Consider the following 12,358-nt stretch of genomic DNA (forward strand, 5'->3'; position numbering starts at 1 on the left):
CCGCCCGCTAAGCTGACTCCGGACTTCCCTACCCAGAAGGCCGAGCGACCAGAAGGCGGCCCGCGCTAGTTGAATTCTCACATTATAGGCAGGGTGGCCAGATCCCGCCCCGGAAATGCGTGGTCTAGCTTTCTGTGTGCTTAGGTGCCCGAGCTACTGAGGGTCTAAGTCCGGGCAGCCGAAGAGTGTGGTAGGTAACGGTCGTCAGCGCAAGGGTCATTTCGTCGCTGGGAAGGGACGGCCCTCGCCCGCGGTGATGGTGGTGAGCTATGCCCGTGGTCCTCAGGGCCGGGACCCGGGCCCAGCCCAGGCTCCTTTCGATGTGCTGTCTTCTCGTTAGCTTCCCCGACCCGCGCTCGCGGGCCTGTAGGGCTCTCCGACAGGGCGTGCTGCTGGAGTTGGCCCGGAGCCAGACCTCGCTTTGTTTTCTGGCTCCTCCCCTCCCGCCTCTCCAGCTGTCTCGGCCGGGGTGCCTTTTCCCCAAGAATGTCAGAGCGGGGAGGGGTTCCCTACCCTAGCGCCCTTGTTTTACCAGTGAGAAAACTGAGGCCTTTGGGAAGTAAGTGACTTGGCCAAGGTCACCAGCCGCGATTTCTTTAGGGGCCCAGACGAGGTGAAGTTTCGCTGTGCTCGGTGTGGGTCTGACTGAACTTTGCAGGTATTTTGAAAAGGTTAAGCGCTAGCCACAGGAGTAGGACATTCCCTAGTTATTAACTCTCTGCTCTCCTGTGCCTGGCCCAACCCGACTCTGAAAATTCTGTCAGTCCGAGTTTTCATATAGACGAGGTGGGCAACTACCCAGTAGTCCCAAGTTAGTGACATTAAGTAGGAAAACATTAACTTAGTTCTGATTTTATTTTAAACCTTTAAAAGGCAAAAATGCCCTCAAAACTTAACCTTGCTTTTTCTTTTTAAATGAAAAGGGAGAATTTTCTCAAGGACTAGTTTGAGATTTGTTTTCTCTTATCATACCGTCCAGAAAAAGTGTGTTTGTGGGCACAGATACCCACAGTTAGGGTGGCAGTTGTAATTCTCAGTAAATTTTAGTGAACACTAAAGCACACAGAGTCCTATTTCATTCTTCACGATAGTATCTCTTATTGGTGTGCATACTATATGCCTGTCCCCAAATTTGAATGCGGTTAAGATGCAGAAATGAACAGTAGTCAGTTATTAATCTGCAGTTAAGTGAGGTGTTTGGGGCTCTTGGTGGCTGAGTGCCTGAGTTCAAATTTACCCATCACCATTTTCTGTCTCTGTGCCTCAGTGTTCTCATCTGTAAAATAAAGTCGTGTTCACAGAGCGAGTGTGGGAGTTCAGGATGCTCGGTATTAGGTAGTCAGCGCTTGATGATGTTGTTGTTCCCTTCAGCTCATGAATGAAGAGCAGACAGGAAGGGGGGAGTATAGCGAAGGTGAATTGGGATGCGGTAACTAATACTAAGAATAATGATGCCATGTCACATACTTGAAGTTCTCATCCTCTCCTTCCTAGAATGGTGAATGTGTTGTTAGGATGGTTGTCTAGAGAGGACTTAGCAGGAACCGGTTCTCTAAATGTGATGTATCTCACACTCATGTTGCTGTCCAGGTTAGCAAGATGAACAAAGATGCACAGATGAGAGCAGCGATTAACCAAAAGTTAATAGAAACTGGAGAAAGAGAACGGTGAGTAGTCAACTGGGTTCACAAGTCAGGTTTTCCCGTCCTTAATGGCTACGTGTGAATAGAAGAATTTCTAGTGTCCAGGGACAAAACCTATCTGGAAAGAATTAGAGAGAAGGAAAGATTACCAAAGTTTCTGTTCTTAACATCTATAATAGTCGGAACAAGCATTGCAAGATTTGGAGAGTCACATACAAAGATAGCAGTAAAGGGCACTGCTGGAGCATGGCTCACTAAACAGAGAAGAGAGCATGCACACAAATAACCACCGCCGGAGAGTAATGCCAGGTTTAGTTACCTCGTGCTCTTAGCTCTGCAGAATCGGGCTGTTACTCTTTGCCGAAGTGCTTTCTTCTTCCTCTTCTATTCAGTTAATTATCTTCAAATTCTAGCTCTTGTATCCACAATGTATTCCATTAGTTTATGGTGTAAGTATAATCAAGGTTCCATGAGAGAAATGCCTTTGTATACCCATTATATAACGTTATGCTTAAAACCTTATTTAAGGAGCAAATGTTTAAAGAAATATAAAAAGGCTCCCAGAGCAGAATAATAATTTACAAAAGGAAGCCAGGCAGTGGTGGCACAGGCCTTTAATCCCAGCACTTGGGAGACAGAGACAGGTGGATCTCTGAATTCAATGCCAGCCTGGACTACAAGAGCTAGTTACAGGACAGTTAGGGCTAATACACAGAGAAATCAAGTCTAAAAAAAAAACAAAAAAAAGAGAGAAAAAAAAAATTTACAAAAGGAAAGTCCATATACAGGAATGGAGGGATTTCTCCCATTTTACCTGAAGGTGATTGAGTAAATTTCAATAATAAAAGCTGGACGCTAGTGGTGCACGCCTTTAATCCCAGCTGAGCTGAGGCAGGCGGATCTCTGAGTTCAAGGCCAGCCTGGTCTACAAGAGCTAGTTCCAGGACAGCCTCCAAAAGCTACAGAGAGAAAAAAAAGATTTTCACATAGGATAGAAGAAGAATCAGCAGTTCTCTAGGTCAGAGAGGGAAAAGATGGTCTAGGCTTGTGGAGCAGGAGGCGCATCCAGAGCTTTGGTACCTGATAAGTGCTCGGGGAACTTCAGGATATAGAATAAAGAGAGAGTGTGAGAGCTTGTGAGTGAAGCAGGGTGCAGAAGTCTGGATTTCGTGTAAGAAGTCTATCCTTTGAAAACATACTGAATTTTACAAGTGTTTTAACCAGTGGCATATTTAAGCCCATATAATGAAAACATTGACAATCTGAAGATGCTCTTTACATCACTGCATCCAGGCCCTTAGAAACGGTTGCAACTGTGTCTTTTCCTCCCTCAGCTCTCCTTTCCTCTGTTGTCTTTATTCTCAAGCAGGCCCTACTCACAGGTTGCAGAGGTTAGCAGCTCAAAATTTACATCCTACCTGCAAAGAGCCTCACTTGGTTACCATCTTGCTTAGGTAATAGGCAAGTTATGATCAGCCATGCCCAGGTCATATTTCAAATTATAAGAATCTTCTAGGCCGGGCGGTGGTGGCGCACGCCTTTAATCCCAGCACTCGGGAGGCAGAGGCAGGTGGATCTCTGGGAGTTCGAGGCCAGCCTTGTCTACAAGAGCTAGTTCCAGGACAGGCTCCAAAACCACAGAGAAACCCTGTCTCGAAAAACCAAAAAAAAAAAAAAAAAAAAGAATCTTCTAAATAAATAAGAATCTTCTCCATATTTGTATGGGGAGAGTGACTCAATAGAGCTGTTTGCTTGTGTTTCTGTTACAGAGCAGAAAACTGGGTTTGCACAAGCGTATGTTGCTGTCTTCGTCCTTAGGTGATGGGAATTTTTGGAAAGGAAGTGACTAAGCTACATTGTCCTTGTAGGGATATTATTTTTGCAGTGTGAATATAGATTTGAAGGAGCTAAGATAGACGGTAGGAAGATTAGTTAGGAAGGTGATGGGGTGAAGGTGAAAAGCAGCCATTGGAAAGGAGGACATAGCCATGTACTTTTTCCAAATGGGAGGTAGAGCAGACACCCATATGGAGAGAGATCAGATGCTGTGCTGGGTGCGTGCAGACAGCATGGGTAGCAATGTGTGTGGAGAATTGCCGTTCTCTTTCTTATTCATGCACTGTGCCATGCACTATTATCTGTTAGGTGCCCAGGATACAGTAGTAAAGTGTACTTTCATGGGGCTTCCACTTTGCTGGAGGAAACACATCACACAGTGATTAGTATTGGGGAAAGAATAAGGCCAAGGGGTATGCAGGGAGGCTGATGTTTTAGACAAAAAGTAAAATATCTCTTGTAAAGATCAGATGTGGATGAAGGAATCGGGGAGCTCAGAGAGTCACAGTCCTAAGATAAACTTGTCTCCTAATCACATCCTAGCCATGGAATAAAGCGGGTGAAGGAGAGGAGATAGACTCAGAAGCGTAACTGAGGAGAAGGCAGAGCATTTGGGTCTGTAGTAGAATCTTTGACTTTTACCCTGATAAATTGGGAAGGCACTGGGAGATTTTGAAGGGAATGTCATAATCAAGGGAGCAGGTGGGGAGGTGATGTAGGAAGTTAGGTGTTAGTCCAGACAAGAAAAGATGGTGGCTAGAACTAGGGTATTCTTGGTAGAGAAACATTTAAATTCTAGGTAATCATTTTAAAACTGAAACTGCAGGATTTACTCACACATTGCATGCATAGTGAGTTGAAGGATGCTCCCAAGTATCCGGAAGAATGACATTGTCATTTTGAGAAGAAGGAGGGAAAGTGGGAGGGAGAATGAAGCTGTGTTTTGGCTCTCAAAAGCCCTACTCAGGTATCAAGGTTGACGTGTCACATGGTCAGTCTCTGGGGCTATTGAGAGACTGGTGGTCTGCAGGGAAAGAGTTTAAGAGAAGAAAATCCTGCTAATTATAGTACAATAGCCATGCCAGTTTTGCTGAAGTGTGGGAATTGGGAGAGACATGGGGCAGCTTAAGACTGGAGTCAGTGAATGGAGACAGACATGGGGCAGGCTAAGACTGGAGTCAGTGAATGGGGACAGACGTGGGGCAGATTATCAGTGAATGGGGACAGACATGGGGCAGGCTAAGACTGGAGTCAGTGAATGGGGACAGACGTGGGGCAGATTATCAGTGAATGGGGACAGACATGGGGCAGGCTAAGACTGGAGTCAGTGAATGGGGACAGACGTGGGGCAGACTAAGACTAGAGTCAGTGAATGGGGACAGACGTGAGGCAGGTTGAGACTGGAGTCAGTGAATGGGGACAGACATGGGGCAGGCTAAGACTGGAGTCAGTGAATGGCGACAGACGTGGGGCAGGTTAAGACTGTAGTCAGCGGGCTGGAGAGATGGCTCAGCGGTTAAGAGCACTGACTTACTTTCCAGAGGTCCTGAGTTCAATTCCCAGCATCCACATGGTGGCTCACAACCGTCTGTAACGAGATCTGGTGCCCTCTTCTGGCATGTAGGCACACATGCAGACAGAACATTGTACATTGTATACATAATAAATAAATAAATCTTTTAAAAAAAAAAAAAGGCTGTACCCAGACAGACATGGGGGCAGGTTAAGACTGGAGTCAGTAAATGGGGACAAGACACGGGCCAGGCTAAGACTGGAGTCAGTGAATGGGGACAGACATGGGGCAGGTTAAGACTGGAGTCAGTGAGGACAAGTTAAGACTGGAGTCAGTGAATGGATTCGGAACCTGACGATAAGTGAGGCCGAGATCTGGCTTGTGTAACGTCTAAAAACTAAGCAGTGACTCAGGATTTGACCCCAGATAAAGCCTGGGGACGAAAAGTAGGGGGTTTTAGTTGAACAGTTTGTACTTGTACATTGCTTCAGACATTGCTATTTAAAGTATCTTGTTACGATTGATTTGAAAACATTTCCTTTTAAAACAGCCTCAAAGAGTTGCTGCGAGCTAAATTAATCGAGTGCGGCTGGAAGGATCAGTTGAAGGCACACTGTAAAGGTAATCAGTTTCACTTAGATATGCATGGCTGTTGTCTGAACTGGGTTGGTCTGGGAACCATTACAATAAAGAATAGTTCATATCTTACAGTGTCAATCCTCAGTCATCATTTTAAGCAGATAGGAAGATAGGAAAGTGAGTCTGTCTTATGGTGAGAGTTTTCTTCTCGGTGATATTTTTAGACTTAATTCCTGAATTTTTAGAATTTTCCAAAATTGAAACATAAGTACTAAAGATTCTGTGGGACCAAAGTATAGTCGCCTGTGTTTTTTAGTAATGCTAGTGATCTTGATATACTTTTCATTAAAACAAGCACTTGATAGTTGGTAGATGTAGAGGAATTGTGTTGTGTGTTCTGTTACAGTGTGCTAGGGGAATTAAGCATACTGTAGAAAATATACAATAAAAGTCTTGTGGTTTTGGTAGCTATGAGTCCCTTTTATGGTACAGCTTTTGATAGATTAAAATTCTAGATATTTTTAATGAGTTGTCCTTATTACATTTCCTACAAGTAAAAAATAATAGACTGTGTCTTTATTAACTGTTAAAAACAAAAAAATCTGGACAAGTAAATAAAAGGGGAAGCTGAGTTGTGCAAACTTTGGCCAGAGCTCATTTTTGGCCATGTACTGAACTTTATTTTATTTTATTTTATTATTTATTTATTTATTTTGGTTTTTCGAAGCAGGGTTTCTCTGTGGCTTTGGAGCCTGTCCTGGAACTAGCTCTTGTAGACCAGGCTGGTCTCGAACTCACAGAGATCCGCCTGCCTCTGCCTTCCGAGTGCTGGGATTAAAGGCATGCGCCACCATCGCCCGGCCCATGTACTGAACTTTATGCTTTAGTTGCCTCACCTTTGACGTGGGTGTTATTGTAGGTACTGAAAGTTGTAAATGCTAAAGGGTTCAGTAAATGTGATTGTGTTCCCTCTTGTTTCCTTTGGTCCAGACTGGAAAAGAGAAAAAAAGCAAAGTAGCTCAACATCCTAATTCTTGCCTATAAAGTTATAACATAGGCTCCAGTAATAAATTTTATTTCCTTGATGCATTTAAACTTAATATAATTATAGTAAAATCTGTTAAATTACAAATTTCCAGATTTTTACAAAAGTTACATTTGACACTGCACAGTTCTTATTTATTCTAAGTATTCCTGCTATATGTTTGCTTAAAAAAGTCATTTAGTGGAAGGATGAACCAACTGTCTGTAATCTGGAGATTGATACATTTATGAGGCGATTAATTTTCATTAAAAAAGAAAAAAGAAGTGTCCTCTTTTTATATAAAGACCAATCTATACTCTAAAAACATGATTTTAACCCTTCCTCTATGAAAATCTTTCTTACAGATAATGATTTTAAATGATATGATTTGTTTTTTGCTTTTGCATAAGAGGTAATTAAAGAAAAAGGACTAGAACACGTTACTGTTGATGACTTGGTGGCTGAAATCACTCCAAAAGGCAGAGGTAAGAAGCACAAATTGTGTCAGAGGAAATACAGGCTTTCTGTAAGAAAACATCCTTGCCAAAATCATGGAGTTGTTCTTCCTGTGGGAAAGGTTTAAGTACAGTTGCCCAGCTGACTGTTGGAGAAGTCTGGAGTAGTTGGTATAAATTGGCATGCTCCCTGTCTGTGGTGTTAGGTTGATGGTTTGTATTAGTAAGGCAGATCTCATTTTTGACATGAGATTTTATAAAGTTTATTAGATATGGCCTGAGTCCACTTAAATATTTAATAATTCAGAGTTTTACTCCAGTCCTGAGTCATTGTCCTACTATCTCTTTCCTTATTAACAATTAATGAAAGTCTGTCTTCTTGAATGTCTAATTAAGAATTTGGTAATTCAGGGTTATACATATTTAAGACTTAGAAGTGAAAGCATCTAAATTAGCTGAGTTGTAGGATGTCTTTACACATGGCCACAGTCAAAATCCTTGACTATAAAATAAATACCTGAAAATTACACAGAATACTCATTCCATGTCAAGAAGGAAGCATAAAACCCATGGTCCTTTTCTTAAAGTTTATTTACCACTGAAAAACATTTGTTTTATCAACTATGGCTCAGGTAAAACATTTGTTCATTTTATCCATTTATACTTTAAGCTAATTTTCTCTGATTTTTCTACTTTTTTTTTTCTTAATCTTTTAACATTGCTTAGACATTGTTTATTTAAGTAAGAAATTATCCTGTTTCTCATTCAATGTTTCCATCTTGGATATGTTCATATCTTTCAGATTTTCTATTGGTTTCCAGTAAATATTGACTTTTTTGAGATTATAATTACAACATTTTTTCCTTTCCCTTTTCTCCCTCTTAGTCTTCCCGCCTCTCCCCCACTTCCTCAAATTTATGGCCTCTGTTTTAAAGAAAAGTTTTGTGTATTTTGTACACATGTTTAGATCTATTTAGCCACTACCTCAAGAAGGTTCACACACACACCCCCCCATAAAGATTCTCTTCAGCTCTATTGATGACTTTATAGTCAGACAATTCAGAGGTGACATGTTTGGTATAGGTCTTGTTTTTTTTTTTGTTTTGTTTTGTTTTGTTTTTTTTTTTTTTTTTTGGTTTTTCGAGACAGGGTTTCTCTGTGGTTTTGGAGCCTATCCTGGAACTAGCTCTTGTAGACCAGGCTGGTCTTGAACTCACAGAGATCCGCCTGCCTCTGCCTCCCGAGTGCTGGGATTAAAGGCGTGCGCCACCACCGCCCGGCTGGTATAGGTCTTGTTTAAGTTGGATTTATCAGTGTGCCTTTGCATTTTCAAATGGACTTGTATATATCTAGTTTAAAGAATTTCCCAGGCTTTTGCTTCTCATTGATAAGCCAGGCGGTGGTGGCGCACGCCTTTAATCCCAGCACTTGGGAGGCAGAGGAAGGCGGATCTCTGTGAGTTTGAGACCAGCCTGGTCTACAAGAGCTAGTTCCAGGACAGGCTCCAAAACCACAGAGAAACCCTGTCTCAAAAAAACAAAAAAAAACCACTCATACTCATTGATGTGCTATGTGTTTAGGTCTTAGATGTTAAAGTCCTGATACCATCTTTTTGTTTTTTCATTCAAACATGAATGTTCTGTGAAATCCCTGTATTGGTAATCTGTAATAAAACATCAAGTCAAATTGATATGTGATCACTGGAGTCCTCTGACTTTGATTTTTATGTTTCAGCCCTGGTACCTGACAGTGTAAAGAAGGAACTCCTACAAAGAATAAGAACATTCCTTGCTCAGCATGCCAGTCTTTAAGGGTGAACTAGAATGTATTGTTCTGTGGGTTTATTTCTGAAAGTAAAACTTGCCATAAATTAGAAATTGATATCCCAAAATAAAGTCCTTTTTTGTATGATGGTATACAGTTTTCAGTAATGATGTATACATTGTATTGGTTTTTTCCCTAAATGTGTTATTTTAATAAATATCTCATGAATGAGTTTCAATTTTTTTCAATTTTGGAATAAATGAGACTGTGTTTATTACTGATTGAGTAGATATGTTGAGAGAAAATGCCAGCAATTACTTACTATAATTCAGTATTTCTATGTGTGATTCTCTGTACTAACAGCTGAGAAGGCTTTCTGGGTTGTCTAGTTATGGTATGTTCCTCTTTTGAATTCTCATATTTGATAACTGTTATGTTATGCCCCCATCTTGTACTGTAGGTTATTTGTCTTATTTGTTACAAGTTCAGAGGGTTAAGACTGGGTCTTATCTGTATGTGCCTTTCTTGTGCTTCAAAGAATTTACCATCTAGTGGAAGACAACATTTACAGGCTGGCTGCACACCATCTGAACTTTGAAAGCAGCATCTCTAAATTGCATCCCTATATACTGAGGTCAAGAAAGAACATAAATGGAAACTAATACTCTGTACCCACTAGCTTTCCTCTGCCATCAGGATTGCTAGATCTAATGGACTCTTGTCTGTTAATGTGACCTTCGCAGGGTGATAATGTTGACCATCCTTCCATTTGGAACTTTGCCTCCCATTCCTCGCATTGCTTACTACCATTGGAAGTTCTTTCTGCTTGTTTTTGGTTGCTTGGGTTTTTTTCAGTGTTTTGTCGAGTACTTCTTGTTCTATGTAACCTTCAAGTAATGTTCTGTAGGACTTTCTTGAGTCCTCTAGTTAACAGTATATTCTTCCCTGGCTTGAAACCCAGGAAATGGGTCTGACCATGGCTTCAAATACCAACAAATTGGAACTTCCTCACAGCCAGACTTCATTCCAGCCTCAATACCCATATACCTATCAACGAGTCTAGTTCCTTGGATATTACACAAACACCTTAAAATGACCATTCTTTAAATAGTAACTCTCTCCCTGGTAACTCCCCTTGTTGTATTCCTTATTCATGGAATATCTCAGATACAGACGACTCAAGATGATTGTTAATGCTATTTCTGAAGGTAAGAGATAAGAGGATTATTTCTGAGACACCCTAAGCTTGTGTTACTGCCGCTGATTGAGGACCGCTGTGAGAATACCCGACATCAACTTGGATCATCCTTTTTGGCCCTCTTAAGCCCAAGTGACTGCAGTGACCCCTTTGTGCCTCCATTATCTCTCCCTTACTGTTACTGCCTATGTGGCCTTATAAAATTCAAGTCTGATCATTTTATTCCCCTACTTGAAATGTTTCAATTCTGGATGAAATCCAAACTCTATATATTAGCTAGGCCTTCCTAAGTCTATTATGTAGTCATCTCCCCAATCTGTAGAATCCCCAACATATTACATTGTTCTACCCCTTAGTCCTTTTCAAAACCACCCATCAGCCTGGGAAGCCCTCTAAGTCATCTCATTACTACTTTCCCTTCAGAGTTCAGCTTGAGTTTTAAATGTTCTGACAGTCCTATGATTTAAATTCCTTGTCACTGATTTTTTTTGGGGGGGGGGGATTTTTGAGATTGACTGTCCCTGTATAGGCCAGATAGCCTCAAACTCATATAACCCAGGCTGGCCTTGAACATGAATCCTGAGAGCTGGGTTTACAGGCATTTGGTGGTACATCTGTAGGGGAGGAAACATGACTTCATTGTATGATGTACGTTTCTGAATGGATGAGTAAGGGAATGAATGGGCTGTTCAGCAGGAACATGAGATAAAGTCCTGATAAAAATGGGGGTGTAACTGAAAAAATGTTTCTCAATTTTTGGTTCATAGTTCACACTTAATGCCATGAGTTCAAATGTCATCGAGTAATTTGCATAACTGTAAATTATATTTGGATCTTGATCTATGTACACACACAAAATCTTACCCAAAGTAATGTCGTATTTCAGTTTCATAATGTAGAGTATTGATAGGGTTGTTCATTTGTTGCCCATTTTCAGAAAGGAAATAGTCTTACATGGTACACATAAAATACTAGAGATAAGGAGTAGTTCTTCATAATTCTGTACATAGAAACAAATGGAAAAAGGGCTTATAAAGATACTGTTTTAATATCCTAAAAGGTTAAAAGAAATAACCAAGTTTTGGAAATACCTTGAAAATGGGAAAAATAGCTGAATTGAAAATACTTTGTAGAAATTTAAGAACATAGATTTGGGTTTTGAAGGTGTTTTTTGTTTTGTTTTTCATGTTATTTTGGGGTTTTGCCGTTTGTTTTGAGACAGGGTCACATGTAGTCCAGGCTTTCCCTGTACTTGCTATGTAGCCTAGGTAAGCCTTGAATACCTGCTCCTCCTACCTCTACCTCCCAAGTGCTGGGATTACAGGTGTGTGCCACCGCCGGGGCCCATAACTAAGTCTAGATTTAAAATAATGCTAAGACTCCCCTACCACTTTTTTCTTTGGCATCTTATAAATGTCTTGTAGATTGAATCTAGAATCACTGGTATTTGTAAATAAATCAACTTTGTGAACATTTTGGCTCTCATTGATTTATGTAAAGAAGCAATACACTGAAACCACTTCACCCTTTCACACTGAGTGTTGGAAATGTAATACAGTTCCATGCTGTGCTGGGTTAGTATGATCGGCATCACTATCCTCTGTTATAGGGTAAAAGAAGACCCAACTAAATTATTTATACAATCACTTTGGGCATTACAAGTGTATCATTTGGTTAAGCATTGCCAAGCTAGGGACTGGTTGATGCTGGGGCTTAGTAATTGGATACAGGACTTGACATAACTTGGTAGAAAGTTCCATCCAACACAAGAGAACTGTGACAGCTGCTCAGTAGCTGGTGTTGGAATTGATCCTGCGCGCGTGTGGGTGTGTGTCACACAAGCACCTGCATGTGTCTGACCCTTGTAGAAGCCTAGCTTGTGTTTGACATCATACAATCCTACATATTTTCTACTAGGAACCTTTGAACAGAAATTGAGTGAACCTATCAAGAAAACTGTTAAGTATAACCAGATCATTCTGGTTCTGAACTCATTTATGAAACTGGATTAAAAGATGAGGACAGCCGGGCGGTGGTGGCGCACGCCTTTAATCCCAGCACTTGGGAGGCAGAGGCAGGCGGATCTCTGTGAGTTCGAGACCAGCCTGGTCTACAAGAGCTAGTTCCAGGACAGACTCCAAAACCACAGAGAAACCCTGTCTCAAAAAAACCAAAAATAAATAAATAAATAAATAAATAAAATGACATTTAAAAAAAAAAAAGATGAGGACAACTCTTGCCTTGATTTCTCTGTATGATAAATCATATAATATCCTTAATATCCTGCCTGGAATTAATAAAGACTTAAATATTGGTAGGGTAATGAGAGCATGTGGATTTATGTTA

At 40.9% G+C, this 12,358-nt stretch overlaps 1 protein-coding gene across 3 annotated transcripts; it reads left to right on the forward strand.

Annotated features, from left to right (window-relative positions):
• The first annotated feature begins 98 nt into the window (after positions 1–98).
• Eny2 (ENY2 transcription and export complex 2 subunit) lies at positions 99–9,047 on the forward strand. 3 transcript variants are annotated; one of them, XM_057792163.1, is made up of 6 exons: positions 198–262; positions 601–658; positions 1,591–1,667; positions 5,543–5,613; positions 7,006–7,080; positions 8,785–9,047. In XM_057792163.1, the coding sequence occupies exons 3-6, from the start codon at positions 1,600–1,602 to the stop codon at positions 8,859–8,861; spliced, it is 291 nt and encodes a 96-aa protein (XP_057648146.1). In that variant the 5' UTR covers positions 198–262; positions 601–658; positions 1,591–1,599; the 3' UTR covers positions 8,862–9,047. The 3 variants fall into 3 exon arrangements, with proteins under 3 accessions (XP_057648145.1, XP_057648143.1, XP_057648146.1); XM_057792162.1 differs by lacking the exons at positions 198–262; positions 601–658 and adding an exon at positions 99–190; XM_057792160.1 differs by lacking the exon at positions 601–658 and having other exon boundaries at positions 121–262.
• The last annotated feature ends 3,311 nt before the right edge of the window (positions 9,048–12,358 follow it).

The sequence above is a fragment of the Chionomys nivalis genome, chromosome 17, assembly GCF_950005125.1.
Source record: "Chionomys nivalis chromosome 17, mChiNiv1.1, whole genome shotgun sequence".
In the NCBI taxonomy this organism is placed as follows: Eukaryota; Metazoa; Chordata; class Mammalia; order Rodentia; family Cricetidae; genus Chionomys; species Chionomys nivalis.